We start from the raw sequence: 19,255 nt of genomic DNA, 5'->3' as shown, positions 1-19,255 counted from the left end.
ACCTTGTACAAAACTTCAGCTGAAAATGTCATTCTTTGTTAAGCCTGTAAGGACAGCACTGAGAAGAGCCCAGATTAGCAAGTAGTCTTCTCGGGCAAAGAAGGGCTAGATCACTCGTAAAGAAGTTACCGTATTTTGGTGTGTATAAACCACGCACAAAATTTTAACAATTTCACAGTAGGGTCAGGGCCAGGGTGCGGATCGCAGGAACTTCAGTTTGAGGTCTGGCTTCATGACAGCACAGCGTGTGTTGCCACAAAGCCACACTTCAGGGCAAGGTTCTGGACTAATCAAACTTTCATTATCTCCTGGGGAAGTCCACTGTCTTCCCACGCCTGTGTGTCGAAACTCCGTTCTCCTCTTCTTCATTTTCGGTCATTCTCCTACTCTGTATGCATCGCCATCTTGCATTTAGCAGTTAGCGAACAGTGTAAACAGTGCCAGCAAAGTAGAACTTTGATCACGATAAGCTGTGATCAGTGGCCCAGCGGCGCCTTTAAAAACAGTGGGACCGAGTCACTGGCTGAAGATAAAACATGGGCAAGTCGTTTATCTCCAAATGGATACTGTATTTATAACTGTCCGAGGGTTGTATGCAGTTGTTTCTGTGGGTTATACGTGCTATTTTTTTTTTTAAGGACAAGCTTTCTTTGCCTCTTCCTTCAAGTTTTCCCACTGCTGCTGCTGCTACTACTGTTTTTTGGCACACTGCATCTGGGGTGGTTCAGAGTGGGCGTATGCCTGACAGGAGCGAGGCAGAGAGGAAAGGCGACACAAGAAACTCGTTTCGACGCCACCGTGTCGAATGTGAACAATGCCCTTTGCAGTTCCCTGGGCGTTGCCACATTAGCCTCTTAGCAGCTGTAATTATCCGTGATCCCCCTCAAAAGCATTGCAGAGATTACACTGCTTATCTTTCTACTAATGTGCGAGTCCAGAGGGAAGTTAGACAGAATGGTATAGCAGAGGGGGGAGAAGAGGCAGTTCTCATGCAAGGGGGAGGAGCAAGAGCGGACGTGAGAAGGTTAAATTTTTTCTTTCTGGCCTATTCTGAAAATGTGAAACGTTCCAGCGCACAAATAAACACGGGTGAGCACAGAAAGACAACAAGAACACCTGTTCTTGTTGTCCTTCTCTACTCGGCCATGTTTTTTTGTGCTCTGGGACGATGCTTCATAATGCTATTCACAACCAACTAGCCCAGCCATCCACGCTTAGCGTTTTCTAAAAGAGGGTGCGGGTTTTGCATGTCGGTGGGTTATACGGGGGAAAATAGGCTATTTTCTAGCTGGCTCCTTGCACTCTGAACTTACGTAAACGTTGCCAAAGTTCAGCATGCAATCAAGAAAAAACCCACTGATTAAATCTCTGAGATAATTTTGTTGTGCCAGCGAATTGTAACAAGTTTTGCAAGTAGTGCCAAATCTGGCTTCTGATCCTCGAGTGCTCATTTAGGACGAGAGAGCGAGCTCAATCAAAGTATTTTTAAACTGTTCTGTAAGGGTCGTAAAAATCCATGAAAGTCTTCAAACACTCCATTCACTTTGTCATTTTTCGCCTTTCTAAAAAATAATTTTTTATTGGTGGACTTCACAAACAGGGTCACGAAGTATTCAGGTGCAGAAATATTGGGTAGATTAAAAAGGACCATTAGGAGTTCTTGGTTTCATCATACTTGAAATGACCCTGAAGACTTCCCAAATAAACAAAAAAGGAAAATAAAGCTTGCCAGTAAATTTGGCTTCTGTGTTGTGTTTTGGCATTACATATTAACTTTTGCTTACTTTTGTTTTATTTGTGCAGCACTTGGGCCTTCTATCTCTCCATCAACTGCCAAATGTGACAACTCAAAGCAAGGATGCCTCCACCAATGTCACTTATGTGACTATACGACTGATAAACTGTCTCATCTGGAAACACATGCCAGCACCCACACCGGCGAGAAGCAATTTCAGTGCCCTTCATGCTCTCGGAGTTTTTCAGAGAAGTGCAACCTTAGGAGACACATGCACATCCATACAGGCGAGAAGCCATATCAGTGCCCTTCATGTTCTTACAGCTGCTCACGAAAGGGCAGCCTTATGACACACCTGCGCATCCACACAGGCGAGAAGCCTTTTCAGTGCCCTTCATGCTCTCGGAGCTTCTCAGGAAAAAGCCACCTGACAGAGCACCTGCGCACCCACACAGGCGAGAAGCCATTTAAGTGCCCTTCATGTCTTCAAAGCTTTTCACAAAAGGCCAGCCTGAAAGCCCACCTACGCACCCACACAGGCGAGAAGCCATATCAGTGCCATTCATGCTCTCAAAGCTTTGCACAAATGGGCAACCTTTTGAAACACCTGTCCACCCACACAGGCGAGAAGCCATTTCAATGTCCTTCGTGCTCTCGGAGCTTCTCACAAAAGGCCCACCTGAAAGTCCACCTGCGCACCCACACAGGCGAGAAGCCTTTTCAGTGCCCCTCATGCTCTTGGAGCTTCTCACGAAAGACCTATCTAACTCAGCACCTGCGCACCCACACAGGTGAGAAGCCATATCAGTGTCCTTCATGCCATCAGAGCTTCACACATAAGTCCAACCTGATATCCCACCTGCGCACACACACAGGCCAGAAGCCATATCAGTGCCCTTCATGCTCTCACAGTTGCTCACAAAAGAGCAACCTTATGGAACACATGCGCACCCACACAGGTGAGAAGCCATTTCAGTGCCCTTTTTGCCCTCAGAGCTTCTCACAAAAGACCCACCTGCAAGGCCATGTGCGAACCCACACAGGCGAGAAGCCATTTGAGTGCCCTTCATGCTCTCAGAGCTTCTCACATAAGACCTACCTCAAAACCCACCTGCGCACTCACACAGGTGAAAAGCCATTTCAGTGCCCTTCGTGCTTTCGGAGCTTCTCACGTAAGGCCTACCTGAAAGAGCACATGGGCACCCACACAGGTGAGAAGCCATTTCAATGCCCTACATGCCTTCAGCGCTTCTTACGAAAGGCCAGCCTGAAATCCCACCTGCGCACCCACACAGGTGAAAAGCCATATCAGTGCCCTTTATGCCTCCAGAGCTTCTCGTTGAAGAGTGCCATGAAGGTGCATGAGCGCATTCATACGGGTGACCGGCCATACAGTTGCACCGTCTGCTCTAGGTCTTTTAAGCAGTCTCATCACTTAAGTAGACATATGAAAGCACAGCACCATGATACTGTAGGGGAGGTCGACAACCATGTTGAACTGGAGCCAATTAAAAATCTACAGGCGTGTAGCATGCTAGATAGCAGCAGGTAACACAATTGTCTCCATGTGCTCTTGAAGGGACACTGCAGCAAATATTAAGCCAAGCGAAAGGGATAGATTAGTGCTTGAGAATCTCTTTAAGGCATCAATATTATCGCCAACAGAGCCTTAATAATTGAAAAACTAAAGAAAATGCTGGACATGATTGACTCTGCCAGGACATTCAAGTACATGCCCAATGACGAAAGCACTCCTCACTTAAATTATGTCACTAGTACTCAACCACTAATTGCAAAAAACATTGTTGTATTGTATTATAAGGCAAAATAAAATGCTACTTCTCCAGTTCTATTTTATCTTCAGAAAAAAAGAACTCATTGAAATTACCCTTGACAACGATGCAGGCAGTTGAAAGGGTTTGCTTTTGCTCTACTCTGCACCACCCACACTTTAGCGTTTCAGCAGTTTCGTTATCGCGCAGTGCTGGACTGGTTTTGCTGGTTCACGAAATCTGCACAAACTGCAAGTAGCAGCGAATTCAACGTCCATGTTATGTCGTGGGATGCCCAAACGGTTCACAACATTTGACCAAAAAGCAGCTGCTGCGGCGAATCCACTGCTCTGTCTTGGCTCGGTGCTGCCGCCATTTATCGAATGCCGTTTACCTCACTGATGGCAGCTTCGGGCGGTGATGGCATATGCAATGGCACCACTCCCCCGGTTGTGTGGCGGGAGATTTGAGTTTCTAAAAGGGCATTTGTGCGGACCCTTAAGATGCAATTTTCTCAGATGTAAACTAAGTCCTTTCTTGGCATGGAACAAGTGTTGTGATGTTTTTGGAATGGTGTTTAAGCAGTCCACGTCGAGTTATTATTTGCCTTTAGTGTCTAAACCACTTTTTTTTGGGGTTACCATATTTCCTCTAGATCTCTTCGCAGCATGTCATAGTACATAGAGCAAAAGAAATTATGAAAACTGACCCACACAATGCCGTTACAACTGAGCAAAAACATAAATATACAGTTTCACCTCTACGTAATGACAGGAAAATCAATAATTTGCTTTGTTAAATTGCGGCTTTTCATTACGCGAAAAGTATTCAATGTTCAACCTTATCTAACAAATTACTGCTTGCATGCCCCTATAAACTATGTATGTTCATTGTAATAATTATTATTACACTACAGATGTCTGAGTGATCTGCTTTCTAAGCTCTGTATTTTTTTTCCCCTGTATTCTCTTTTGGTACATACGAACTTATTCTGTTTGACCCATTCATGTATTTGTTGCCTCTAGGTTTTCGTATACGTGGTTCATCCTGGAGACTTCTGATCTTATTCTATTTGCGCTCTTTTTTTACAGATTGGTAGTTTTTTAGAGGAATTGATTGTTCAATAAGTTAGCTTTCCACTGTTTGTTTTATCAGAGCACCAAATAAATGCCTGTGTTTAATGAGTATTCATTGGCTGTTCGGGTGTATTTTAGTACTTGAAGCATGTGGTATCGTGATGTTAGCATTTTATTGTATCGGGGGGGGGGGGCGTCAAGGGAAGTTGAGTGATGGCAGTTGGAATTTCATTATCAGCACAGAAGTCACTTGTTATAACCAATACACATGAGTAATTCAAATCTAGAGTCAAATGTCAAGTGCCCCATGCTTAATTCATTCCTACATATTATTTCAACCAATGTATCAGCATTTCAAGAAGCACTAGTGTGACATATATCTGTAGAAGTATTTGTGTAAAATTTACGTTTCAAATGGAGCATACAATGACACCAGCACTTCATAATAAATTTGTGTGCAGAAGGCAACAAATTAGGCCAATCCTGTTTTTGGACATTTGTAAAGGTTCTTTATGAATCACAGTTGTGCCAGTATCTCTTAAGGAATTTCCTCACCAACAAAGTTGTGCACAGGACACATTCTTCAGAAAATAAATCCAAGAATTAGCTGTTTTGATTAAGGGTGTGCGAATATTTTATGCTTTCGAATAAGCACTTCATAAATAGAAGTATTTTCTAATAGCCTTTGAACACCTAAAGGGACCCTGAAATGATATTGACGATTTTGTGCAAACTTATTGAGTTGTTAGGATGAGTTCTTGTCAATGCCGCATCTAAATGCTCCACATGAAGTGCGCAATTTATTATGAGGTTTTAAAAAATGTACATTTCTACCGATTGCAGCACGCCACTCGGCTAAGTTTTCAGTTGCCCCTGACCAGGTGACACAAGGTGACCATATGAGGCTAGTAGAGCGAGCTGTCTCATTCGCTGCCTAGGGCGCATCATAGATAATCTTTCCAACTTTATGGCGAACAAATCTTGTTTGAAATAGTTGGAATGTTAAATTTTTCTATAAAAAAGAAAATAGCAAGGATAATGCACAAAGACAATTTCATCACTAGACTCGGGACTTCTGGCACACAGCAAGTGTCATCTACTTGTGTTACAACGTCCTCTGTGTTGACAAGAGCTCTGTGGTCAGTGTTGGTCTCTATCTTTCTTTTTGCGAACACCATGGTTCGCCCTTGTTACATTGTGGGCTGCAAACTGGCAATATGTCAAGCTGTGACATCGACTCCTTGTGCAAGGCAGCAGATGAGCTTAGTGGCTGCAGTGCATGTGACTGTCGGGATCCAATCTGCACAAGAATCTATGCATTTGCGGATGTTACTTCCCGCAGGAGCATTGCTACCATAATAGAGACCTTTAGCGTATTCGTGTAAATGAAAGTGCAAGTGCACTGGGCATCTGTGTTTATGGGATGAATGGAGGCACAAATGTGAAAGGACTGCGTGGTGCAGTCACCTGGTGGCACAGAGCTCAACCAAACAGGAATAATACAGCAGTAACGAAGTGCATTCTATTTTGCTGCTTGTGTAAATTTTTGGCACGAGTGTAATCATGAAGACATTGTTTTTCTAAATGTTTAAAATTTTACACTTGGTTAGAGCAGTATCAGCTCTTTGGCTGATTAAGCTCTGCGTCACCAGGTGGCTGAACCATGCACACCGATCAGACCGCTCAGGTATGTCTATGCTAAAGCTCCTCCATCACAGCAATAGTAATAGGGAAGGGCTGTAGCTCATGCCTTCATCTATCCGTCAAAATGCCCAGCTTGCCTGTGGTTACCGAAATACCGGACACGCTCGACGCTGCAACCGAATGCTCGCAACGCATGCTGCTTCGATAGCTCTTGCTTGAAATCGACTGCCAGGCGGCTGGCAGAGAGGTTGGTGGGGCTTGGCACGCTGGCTCCATGACAACTGGAAGTAGATGACACGACGTTGCATCATGATGCAGAGCCAGTGAAAATGGAGCTTAGACCTCATCACTCGGCAAACAAGTTGAGAAAATGCATTGCTATGGAGGATGGCAACTTGTACTCGTCCACAGCTCTCTTAATATGAAACGCTTCATACAAATTGTGGTGCAAATGTTTTACTGTAGCTCCACCCTTTGTGTTTACAAAACTTCTCCAAACCGTTTCGGGACCCTTTAAAACATTATGTATGCACCCTGTTCAAACTCTTGGGCGTAGTATAGGCATAAAATATGAGAGTGTGCATAGTAGAGGCTGCATACATTTCTCAGGGAGCTAGACTTTCCTGGCTACACAGGGATCATTTCCACTCTCCGAAGAGCCCTTTATGTACGAGCATTTGGTCCTTATGCTCCCATTTGTGCTTTTAGTAAAGAGTCCTTCATAACGTGTGATGGAACAGCAGGAACTTGCAACTGTTATGAACACCACTGTGTGCACATTGTTTTATACATATTTTGATCATAACTGTTTATTTTTGAAAAACTACTTGAACCATATTCTGCTTCTGGCATTATTTGATTCGTATTCCATTCAATCTGAAAAATTAATTTTGCGCACCACTAGTTTAGGTCTATATTCAGCAACAATGTACCTACATGTAAAAGTAAACATGTGAGACTTTTTGCCAAGTTCCACTCCTAAGGATTACCTCTAAATCCACTCAGCTTCAGACTTTGGCACGTTACAGCCATGTGAAGAGGTACCTGCACCAATTGACCATATCAATGCAGGTTCTTCTTTCAAAGAGTCGTAACTGGTGAACTCTAATGGCAATTGTTTATCCATATAGTTCAGCCATGTAGGTATCTATGTATTACATAAAACCTGAACTGGGAATATGCATATATGTGCAGCATGCTGCATGACATTCTGTTACAAAAGCGTTACCGTATGCTCGGATACGTTGAGCTGCCGGAGTAACTCGTAGCATGTTTCAACATAATGTGACAAACTATTTCGTTGTGTTTTAACAATGTAATGAAACAATTGAGAACACCGATATAACCTGACACATGACACTGACGTCACCATATCACAGTCAAGTAGGGTACCAGTTATGTAGGTGCACATTGAGGAAATATTAATTAACAAGTTCTTTAGTTATATTAAGGTATAGCTGAGGCCAGCTGTGTTGAAGGTTGTAGGGACATTTTTGTTAATCAGTTTGGTTTGTAGCACTTATTATAATGGCCATGACCATGTGATGTTCCTTGATGTAACAGCTCAACGGCGAAGTACTTGTTTATTCATTTTGCCTACAAAATGCTCTAGTGCACTGTAAAATACTCATTAGGGATAAACTGTGAATGTTGTGTGTCTCACTAAGGCATGTTCTCCATGTAAATCGCTGCCTAGTTGAACATCCTTGTGCATGAAAAGAGTATTATATGTACACAAGGAAAAATAATTACATATTGTTTTTCTGAGTTCTGTTTGTCTTGAATTCTTGGGAAGTCCTGTTTGGTTAAATAACACCATTCTGTGGATGCGTTGTTTAGTTGGAGGGAAGCTACATTTCCGAGGCGTTTAGAATATAAGCAGTGTGAATACACTTGTAAATGAACTTGCTTGTTCGTTTTGCTGGAATATTCTCATTCTGCCATGAGTGATCCTTTTGCCTACAAATCTGTACAGGCAAAACTACATTACGTTATGTTCGTTGAAATAGATAATTTTTTCATGTGCAGGCTCTCTTCACGATAAGTGACACATTGAAGCCCTCGTAGGTCACTTCCGATTCCCTTAAGATTTGTGCTAGCATATATGCCTTTTTAAGGGAATGCATTTATTTAGGACAGGTAGTGACTGCGGATCCGGATCATGAGAGTGAAATAATCAGAATAAGAATGGGCTGGGGTGCGTTTGGCAGGCATTCTCAGATCATGAACAGCAGGTTGTCATTATCCCTCAAGAGAAAGTGTATAACAGCTGTGTCTTACCAGTACTCACGTACGGGGCAGAAACCTGGAGGCTTACGAAAAGGGTTCTACTTAAATTGAGGACGACGCAACGAGCTATGGAAAGAAGAATTATAGGTGTAACATAAGGGATAAGAAAAGAGCAGATTGGGGGAGGGAACAAACGCGAGTTAATGACAGCTTAGTTGAAATCAAGAAAAAGAAATGGGCATAAGCAGGACATGTAATGAGGGAGGATAACCGATGGTCATTAAGGGTTATGGACTGGATTCCAAAGGAAGGGAAGCGTAGTAGGGGGCGGCAGAAAGTTAGGTGGGCGGATGAGTTAAGAAGTTTGCAGGGACAACATGGCCACCATTAGTACATGACCGGGGTAGTTGGAGAAATATGGGAGAGGCCTTTGCCCTGCAGTAAGCATAACCAGGCGGCGGCGGCGGCGGCGGCGGCTGCTGCTGCTGCTGCTGCTGCTGCTGCTGCCGCCGCCGCCGCCGCCGCCGCCGCCGCCGCTGCTGCTGCTGCTGCTGCTGCTGCTGCTGCTGCTGCTGCCGCCGCTGCTGCTGCCGCTGCTGCCGCTGCCGCTGCTGCTGCTGCTTTTCCGCTTTTCCATAGTTCCTATCCCTTCCTTTCCCACTTTTTTGTTTGCGCACAGACTTAAGAGATCATTAACGCTGACGGAGAATCGAATCGAATCGGGATAAGAGGGGGTGTTGCTGCACACCCAATGTGCAGAGAAGCTGACATGTCTCTGGAGAAGGATGCCTCTGTACCTGCCTTAGCATTGCTGCCATGTCCGGGTTTGGCCTCCTTTACATGCAGTTGAATGTTTCATCCTTACTTTTGAGGGCCATTTGTCTTGATGAGATATGTACGATGATATATGGACTATTCCTTTTTTGCTCTGCATAATATGCCGCACAGTCGGACCATGTGGCGGCCACCCTAGTCACAGCGCGCCATTAACGGTGTGCTCACACAAACGGAAGCGTCAGGTGCTCAAAAGCCTGTAGTATTTTTTTGCGAAGGAACGTTGCATGGCACTCGCGTTCCGGAATGGTTTTTTATGTATCATTCACATGGCTAAACATAAGTGCCCGCATCGCCTTGAATATAGGAGTGTTCCTCGTCCACAACAAAATGCTTTTTTTATTTTTTGGTTGCCATGGGCGTAACAGCGGTATAAAACTAAATATTTGCAGTATCTCGTTTCACTGAGATATTGCAACATACTTATAGAATGTGTTGTCCACAATCAATCTTTCATAGTCTTCTGCTTGATCACTATTAGTTTTGACACCTTGAAGTACACTTTCGCGAGTTGTCTTTGACCCAGAGGCCCAGGGTACGTCTAAAATGGATGGCGGGCATCAGCTATAGATGCAGGAGTGGAGCATTGCAGACAGTGGACAATGTGTAGATATCGCTGACCCTTGGTGGAAATGGTGGCTGCTGTAAAGGCAACCCTGGCTTGAAGTCTCTGAACAGTGACTTCCTCCACCCGAGATTGTGGGCAGTGAAGCAGATACGTGGAGGGATATGGGCATGTGTGTCACACCGGATGATGGATTTTCGGGCAGTAATAAAATATCTAGGGAAAAGGGAAGTGAAAGAGGAGTTACGGATGTTGAAAAAAAGTGAATTTGAACTACAAGGCCAATAATTGTTATGGTCATGACCACATGTGCCTGCACCCAGTAGACATGCAGTACTGTTCACGTGCATAGAATTGTTAAGTTTGTGAATCTGCTTACAAATCCGCAGCATTTGTTTTTTTAACTGCACTGAGCCTGTCAAATAAATGTGGGTTATGCTGATGTTAGGCAAGTTGGCAATGGCTTCTGTAGTATCGTGCATAGCCTGCTGTTCAAATAATAAGCGGTCTGAAAAGTCTGTTGCATAGCTTCGAGTGGCTTGGATCTCGGGGTGTGTAGGGTTTGAGAAAGCTATTTGTCCTCTTCTTGAGTTAACCGTCACGTCCGCATGTATCGAAGAGCACCTCGTAGCTATACGATCATTTCAATTGTTGCAATATTGAACTCGCCAGTGGACCTTTTGTTCTCTACTGAATGGCTGTGGATGTATAATTGCAAGGTGAAAGATTGTCCAAGTTCATATAGTCATGGCACATCTCCATAAAGACAGGAATGCAGCAACGTGACTGTTGTTAAGTGGTACTTTTTAAAGGGGTCCTGAACCACCCCGCATGCTTGGTGAAGAAACGCAGTCCGCTGATAGGATGTGCTGCTGTGAACATCTAAGCGAATTTTTTGTAGTTATGCATGACATGTGGACCTCACAGGCAGAGCACTCAGTCACCTTTTTTTTCTCATATGCTATTTTTTTACAGAAGCCTGCTCCTAACAATTGTTCGGTTGCTTTATTTGGTAATACAAGTGGTACTGACACATATCTGCTGTTGACGAACAGCTGGCAACAATCTAGAAGGGTGTTCAGTGCGCTTCTTCCTACTGCTATTGTTTATATGTATTGACGCAGTTTAGTAACCAGGCTGTAGGAATCGAAAATTTGCTTTCGAATTTCGATACATACTTCTGGAACCTCATGCTCAGCCGCGGCCGCTCACGTAGGAATCAAGGTTTGGCCACCCTGCTTATTAGTGTCATATGTAGTCATCGGGTCTCGCTTGTTTTGAACACTCAACTAGCCTCGAATCATGCTAAACTTAGGGTCAGACCACACATACTCTGGGACACTTGGGCACAACTCTGGAGCAGCTCATTTTCTTGTGCCTTGCAGCACGTTTGTGCTTGGTAGATGAGTCCTCGGCAGCTTTTATTCCTTTTTTGAGTGATGTTGCTCTTGATTGTTTAATTTTCCATTATGAATGGGGCACATGTGGGCTCTCAACTTGGACTTTCTTCTCTTATGGTGGAAAGGTTCAAGCTGGTTGTAACACTTGTTACTGTCATTGCCACTTAGTTTTGTGCATCACTCGTGAAAAAAAATTTTTTTCTTTTTTTCTGGGGCTTGCTGTTGCAGATAATGCGTGAGTGAGCTGTTGCAAATTTCACTGGCACTCTGTGTAGCGTTTACGTGTACTGTTTCTTGCCTTGCATGTTCATACTGTTACCCTGCTTATCTCTGATTTTCGCAACTAGTGAATCAAGACTTGCTTGAGCACCTACCTGCTCGACACACTGAAAATGGCACATGTTGAGTAACCCGAATGTAAACATTGAACATGAATACTGAGGAATGTGGCCCAGCCACTGACAGTTCTACTCATGCTCAATTTCGCTGTAAAATTTGGTTGCCTTGAAGTCAAAAAAATTTTCTGAGATTTATTGGAGCTAGTTTGCTAAGCTGCTGTTTATTATTGCTTCTTTTGATGGTACTATGCGAGGCACTATGTCTGCACGATGTTCCTCACAACTTGTGTGCAAACACGACGTAGGTTCATTGCAGGAGCCCATGCTATGTTGTAGATGTAAGATGTCTGCAAATATAACTGGGGTAGGCTTGTAGGCCCATGCCACTTGCTGTGTCCGCATAGAAATTCAGACGTCCGACACATTCAATCCCAAACTAACAAGTGCCTCCTTTAATTGAAGGCCTGTATGTATATACAGTCGAACCCACTTATAACGATACCGGTTTTAACAATATATCGGTTATAACAATGAGAAACTGCTGCACCGTCAACCTGCTTTCTACAATGCCCCGGTGCTGCACTATCGGTTCTAACGATAAAATCTGGCTGCTGGGTGTCCGAGCCGAAAGGTAGTGAAATGCGAAATCCTTGAAAAAAAAAGAGACGAGAAATTTGAGCCGCTGCAAGATGGGCCACTGCTCCAACAGCCACCGCATGCTAGTTTTTCCTGTGCCTCTCCCGTTTGCCCTTCCACCCCTCCGAACACGAATGGGCTGCGCCCATAGCTCTAGGCCGCCCCACCCTCCGAAACACGAATGGACCGCATCAACTGCGCTGCTCGCATGTTGCTCGCTGGCTCCTCATTCAGCACAGTTCTGCAAACAGCTTAATCACTCGTGTTCATCTTTATTGCGTCAAAATCGTTCCTGGCCATGCAGTTTCTCAGCCTCATTTGACCAACAGTTGGTTTGACTTGCCGCCGAAACGGAAGATGGCTGATCCGCCCGCTAATCATCGGCAATGCACGACATTGCCGGTGAAAAGAAAGCGCACGGCTATAGATTTGGAAACTATGTGCTTCTAACCAATCAGGCGACCGTCGCGAACGTGCTTGCATCAGAGGGCGATGACGACGACGGTAATGGTGACGCGGTAGGGCAGGCTGCCTCAACGTTGTCCTTGCAGGAGGCCCGGCAGATGATTCAGTCCCTCTGGGGCTTCATTATCGCGAGGAACCTTTTGTTGCACTACCTGGTGCACCTGGATGCCTTGGAGCTTCGCGTAAAGCATGCAAGGCTGACGGACATAGGGTTCACGAGGGTTGCAATGTGGGCTTGTTGGTAATGCATCTTCAAGGGTAGTGCGGTAGCGCGATTGGTAGATGGGTTTTCTCGTGCAAGCCAGTAAGAAGTGCGTGGCGAGATGGTTGTGGTGATCTCGCCTCAGCATTCCTTCTGGATTTCTCAAGCTGACAGGCTGCGGCGGCAGCCTTCTCGCAATTTTTAAAAGGCCCCTTTTGGGGCAACCAAAGCGATGTCTCGGCGGTGCTCGCATATCGCATGCCACCCGTGACCCCCCTTTGCAGTTGTTATATCAGTGCTATTCTTTAACGCCGACAACCGCGGCTTGTTACACACGATCGGAGCTCCCAGGAAGCAGTTAAATGAGTGAACACAATCAGCAGCTAGGTGGAGACAGGTGCTGGGGAGGGGCACTGACTTCCCTGCTATTATAGTGTTCTCACATCAGCTCTGCCATCCCCCTATTTTGATTTTTTCATTCAACCCGGTTATAACAATTATTGGTTATAAGATGGAATGTTCGTGGCACTTGAATGTTGTTATAAGTGGGTTCGACTGTACAGTCACACCAAAGTCCAGGGAGAGCTATGCACTTGTGGCATTCTAACGGAAGTGGCGGCCTCTACATATCCCCCATTAAGGACCATGGAGGAGAGGTCGAGGCCAGGAAACAATTATAAATTTAGGCGATCTGGGGGAACAATGCGTAGGCCTCCCTTACATGTACGTACCATTTGATCACTATCCATAGAGGACTGTCCCGGGGCGGTTCTTGACCTCGCTGTGCTGGAAGATGATGGTTCCCGGACGGCAAAAGGATGCTGGTGTGGCTCTTGTCTACCTGGCGTTGTCTGTTGTTCTCTAGCAGGAACAAAAGGAATCAAGTCATGCGATTACGTTGCAGTACACCACCTCGCTGCATTTCAACCACGTTGCATCATGGCCTTTGGACCAAGCTAAACTCTGTAGCCTTTATTAGGTCAGGTCACACTCACACATTGTGACCTGTCGTAGCCACTCTGACCTGTTAGTAGTGGGAGGAGGTGTACGGCTTGTTGGCACCTATTAAAGTCTCTGCTCCGCTTCTGCTTGTACCTTACTTCTCTACATTACATCTTCCCTCTTACTGGCCAGTTCGGATGTAACTGTTCATCATTATTTGGGAGTCTGGTCCGTAGTTGTCGCCCTATCAAGAGCTGAGCCCGACTGAAACCACTGACTCCTGGAGTATCCTGGTAACTCAATAAGGCCAAGTGAGGGTCTTCTGCTTTACAGAACAGATTCTTCGCGGTCCGAATCCTCTCATCCTCTCCATTTGAATGCGTAGTGTTGGTGTCTGGTTGCGTGGTCAAAGCTATATGCCGCTGCAAACGTTGCAAATTCCCAGAATGCAAATGGTGGGCTGTGGTCCGACCTGACCTTAAGGGATCCCATGCTGTGCAAAGGTGCACTTCAGGACATCAATGACTGCTTGAGCTGCCACAACCGCCAAGCTAATCACCTCGGGAAACCTAGAGTAGTACTCGACCACGAGAATGAATGTTTGGCCCATAAAGTGAAACAAATCGAAGTCAATAAGTTCCCAGAGACATCCAGGCAGGCATGTGGGAATTTTTTATTTACTCATACTGTTGGCCTGTCGGCCGTTACAGGGTGGGTCAAAGCAGCACTTCAACAATTAGTAGAATACATGGTATTACAATAATACATATAGCACAAAAACAAAACAAGTCAATAGCAGTATTTCGGGAATTAGTACAGTACATGAATATTGTTTTAATGGGTGAACATAAGCGAACAAAGAAGATACATAAGCGAAATATTCTGCAGATACTCTGATCAATATGACTATAAATGCAGTGTTAATAAAAGAGGTTATACACCTCCCCCCCTCAAAAAATAAAGAGAAGGGTGAGCAAGTATGCGTGCGTACATCTTTCAATGTTGCTTTAAGTTTTTCTCAAATTCTTCCGCACTGATGCTTTCTCGCGTTAACACCGGTAATTCATTCCATTCTTTAATGGTTCTTGGGAAGAAGAAAAATGCGTAAGCGTTAATGTGCATCTGAGGTATTTGAAAAGTACTGTATTTTCTTTTCCGTAGTGTTCTACCTTGTCTTGCTACCAAGTACTGTTCGCTGTTGATGTTGAATGTGTTTTTTGTGAGAAGAAAAAAGAACTTTAACCGAGCTATGCGCCTGCGTTCAGCGAGCGTAGGCAAGTTCAGCAAACCGAGCATTTTGGAAACTGAATCTGTGCGAGAATAGCGCGATAGAATAAACCTTGCTGCTCGACGTTGAACTCTTTCCAGTCTCTCAATCAACCCTGACTGATAAGGGTCCCAGATTGTGCTGGCATATTCTAGCGTGGGTCGAACGTACGTTAAATAAGCTGTTAGTTTTACTGACTGTGAGGCTAACTGCAATTTTCGTCGCAAGAACCAAAGCTTCTTTTCCGCAGTTTGGCATATTTTTGTAACGTGGTTCGGCCTAATCAGCAGGGCGGAATCGGACATTCAGCCCTGCTGATTGTAGTGGAGGCACATTGTTCACAGTTGGTGACAACAAAAGCGGTGTCTGCCAGTATACGAGGACACCAAACACACGAGCCAGAGCCTTGCTCCTGTTCACTCCTTGGTGCCCTACATCTATCAGAGTCAGTACTGCTATACGGAGTGCACACGCACATGCAGGCACCCTTGAGTAGAAGGTTATTGCAGACCGAGCGCTTTTCTTCCACGAAGGCATACTTGCTAAGATATGATGGAATCTTCGATTTCTGTCGCCATCCATGATGCCAGAATGTGATAAGTGGTTTGCACTTATCGTCCGAGTCTTGTGCCTGACGCAATTCCCGTATGTTCAGGCGTAGGCTTCCAATAACCAGGAGAGTACTTGCATTGCAAATAGTTCTACGGTGTCTAGCCTAGGGGGTATGGGAATTCCACCATCATCATTATCGGAACTGCGGCATCGGAGCCAGCAGTCAATGACTGGAGAGTGCGAGTGGTGGTTCGAGGCTCGGCTGGGCGTAGCCGGCCAGGATTGGGGCCTTCTGGCGTGAACTGAGGGACGCGCCATTCCCACATTGGCGACCGTAACATGGGGCCTTGGCTGCGTTCCGGGACAAACCATGCTCGTCGGAAGACGGGCAGCGCCCGTTCCACAGCCAATAGCGATGCCTGCCTGGCCTGGTGCGTGGCCATCTCCGGGGTGTGAGCTGCAGCTCTGGCGTTCGCCAAGAAGCATTTCCGCTGGCTCCTCCTCTGTCACCGTCATCGGGTCTGGCATGGGACTTGGGGGCGTCATGGTCTGCTATGTCCTGCTGCAGCTCTCGGCGCCGTCATTGGGAAGGACGCTACTGGCGTGGATGACAGCAACACGATGGCATCACCATCACCTCCATGAGTGGCTGTGTCCCTCGGCGTTGTAGTGTGGGGACTTCCACAAAGTAGACTCAAGAGGACTTGGTGAGTGGTGCCCGGTATTCCAATGAAATCGCAGGTGCTCGAGGCTGGTTGTCAGCCGTAGTGGAAGCAGCACTCTTCAAGCAATGATCATGGTAGCCATCCTGTTATCTGCTCTTCCCATCCTGTTACCTGCTCACCTGTGGTGCCTGCGCACCTGTGATGGTTGGTGCTGGTCTCTGTGCGGTGGCATGACAGTAAGCATGCGGCTGCACCTTCAGGATACCTGCTGTGTGCACTCCCCAGAATGAGGTCGGTAAAGAAGACCGCACCAGGTGTGCCTCCGGGAATGTTTTAGGGCCTTCTGGTTCCTGCAAGACCTCGACAAATCTGAGGTTCCACCATCTAGTCTGCCGCATCTTCGCGAAGCATAGTCCGCGAAGCCAGCCAGGCTTAGGGCCTTTGGGTTCCTGGAAGACCTTGATGACTCAGACGTTGCCTGCTCCACCGATCCTCGTTCGGTGCAGCAGTCTGCATGGTTTGCCCGCTGCCGGGGATGCGGGGCTGTCGCGGCAAGCCGCCGTGGGCCAGTTCCATCGTTGCCTTCGCAGAGGGAGGGGTAGTATGGGAACTCTACCATCATCATCATCGGAGCCACCGGCATCATCGGAACTCCGGCATCGGAGCCAGCAGTCGAAGGAGAGGACGAAGGGACTGGAAAGTGCGAGCAGTGCTTCGAGGCCCCCGGCAGGGCGCTTTTGGGCGCGGCTGGCCAGGACTGGGGCCTGCTGGCGTGAACTGAGTGACCGAGCCGTTCCCACAGGGGTAAGATATTTTCGGGACATGTGCATCAGATTATCTGCTGTGGTTACCCAGGTAGCACAAAAGAGATACGTAACGTTTTCGTAGCGTTTATCCAAGACGATAAAAACGGGTTAAAGAAGACACGAATGAGAGCACTTCGGCGGGAAAACGTCGTATATCTCCGCTAATGTCCGGCTTAATTACTTTCTTGAGACGATCTAGAACAGGTCTGCAAGACGTATTCGAAAAGCTGGTCTAGAAATAGGATTGGGAAAGACACAAGTAATCCCTTTGCCAAAACTATTCGTAACCAATTTCTAAACGTTTTTAGGACGTTATCAAAAAGCTGGTCTAGAAGCGGTCTTGAAAGGTTTACGATTATCTGAAGCTAATTTCCGCGGGTGACGGGCGCGATCAGACATCGTTGTTCAAAACACGCGTTTAGTTTCGCCTCACGTGACTGGCCTATGCCGCGCAGACGTCGTCAGCCGCACCCGTTGGCACGGCATAGGCCAATCGCGTGAGGTGAAACTGATCGGGCGTTTCGAACAACGATCTCCAATCGCGCCCCAGATGAGTAGAAGCGTCGGTGTTGACTGTAAGAGCCATGGCGCAGTTCCAAGCACTGTTCCCCGCATGGCCGGCGCATCCCCTACTAAGTCGCACGAAAATGAGCCTGTTAGGAATAATAAATCCTTAATACCGCCTTTAGTAAGCTACGATGCTTACAACCACAATGGGAATGATATCCTGCAAAGAACAAATGGCCACGTCTTGGCAGGTGGCCAGACCAAGCCTTTCATGCCAAGAGTGCATGAAATGAGAACATTGTGACAAAGCAAAAACACTTTATTAAAATGTAATGCTTATGCAAGGTTCGAACAAACTGTGTGAGAAATGCAAATAGAAGTAAAAGTACATCAACAATGACAAAAGTCGCAGAAAGGATTCGTAATGAACTCGAAAGTGAACATTCACCAGCACATAAATTCCAAGTACACATACAAAAATGGACAGAAAAACCTGGAGTGTACTAAAGTGTCTAATTTATCATAATAAAGTGCACGTGCTATTAGATGGACTAGAGTTATGCAGAAGTAACATCGGAGCGAATGGAAGAAGTAGACTGAAAAATGCAAGAGTATGAATAGGATGGTAACTGCCTCCAAGCAATGTTACCAATCAGCTAGAAGCTTGAAAAGAGCACAAAAAGAAATACCACCGCATACCATCACAAAACAATCCTGTGACAAAAATAAAAAAAAATGGGAACAATGCAAAATTGGAAATATTGCTTTAAGGATATATCAAAGAAGGTAATGGCGAGAAAAATTAACCATACAACAAAAAAGCAATAAAGTGAAATTAGTACAGAATACATAAACGGGGGATTCAGTGTAACAAGTGAACACTACTGTAGTACAGCGAACGATGAGACAGTAATGCTGCATCTTGCCACTCCAGAACATGAGAAATGAATATGCAAGCCTCATATTAGAAACTTACATAAACATGGAAATAAACTGGAATGCACTGGAAGCTGCATTTGTGTACAAAGGAAGCAATGGTCATAATAAATAGTAAGTGTTTTATCTAAAAAGCCCTTTACAAGAGGCAAAGTTGTACCTCTCTGGCAAAAACAAAGTTGCAACGAATAATTTGCAAACCAGCAAATACATTAATTAGCACACTGACATGTCACACTTTGCGCACATCTCAAGTCTACTAAAGTAAAAAAAAGCACTCTGAATGAGAAAAACGTTTAACACATGTAGCCCAGAGCAAATTCTTTGCCAGTTCACTCACACTTTCACATCCAAAAACATTTGCCACAAAGTCCAGGCACAGTTCCACTGATGTTTACCAATTCACCCCCTTTTTCACGTCCAAAAATATTTGGCACACAGTCAGGGGCGTAGCCAGGGGGGGGCTTATGGGGCTTGAGCCCCCCCCGAAATTTTTTCGTGCTGTCATGCGCCTCCGACCAAAGCAACTCCCGGCGCCGGAAATCATGCTCGATTTTGTCTAGAATGTCCTGAATTCACGCTCGAAAAGACATTTTAGCGCGAACATTGCGAAATCGGGCTGGATTTCGCGGAAACGCCCATGCATCGGGAGTCACATATCGTAACGCAAAGAGCCCCACCGAG

General features: G+C 45.6%; 1 protein-coding gene across 1 annotated transcript; it reads left to right on the top strand.

Moving 5' to 3' along the window:
- Nucleotides 1-2,000: 2,000 nt before the first annotated feature.
- Nucleotides 2,001-3,502, top strand: LOC140214367 (uncharacterized). Its single transcript, XM_072285740.1, has one exon. The coding sequence runs from the start codon at nucleotides 2,007-2,009 to the stop codon at nucleotides 3,285-3,287; it is 1,281 nt and encodes a 426-aa protein (XP_072141841.1). The 5' UTR covers nucleotides 2,001-2,006; the 3' UTR covers nucleotides 3,288-3,502.
- Nucleotides 3,503-19,255: the final 15,753 nt, after the last annotated feature.

This window comes from Dermacentor andersoni, unplaced genomic scaffold (genome assembly GCF_023375885.2).
Source record: "Dermacentor andersoni unplaced genomic scaffold, qqDerAnde1_hic_scaffold ctg00000039.1, whole genome shotgun sequence".
Taxonomy (NCBI): domain Eukaryota; kingdom Metazoa; phylum Arthropoda; class Arachnida; order Ixodida; family Ixodidae; genus Dermacentor; species Dermacentor andersoni.
Note: the sequence above shows the minus strand (reverse complement) of the source record. Positions and strands in the feature narration are given on the sequence as shown.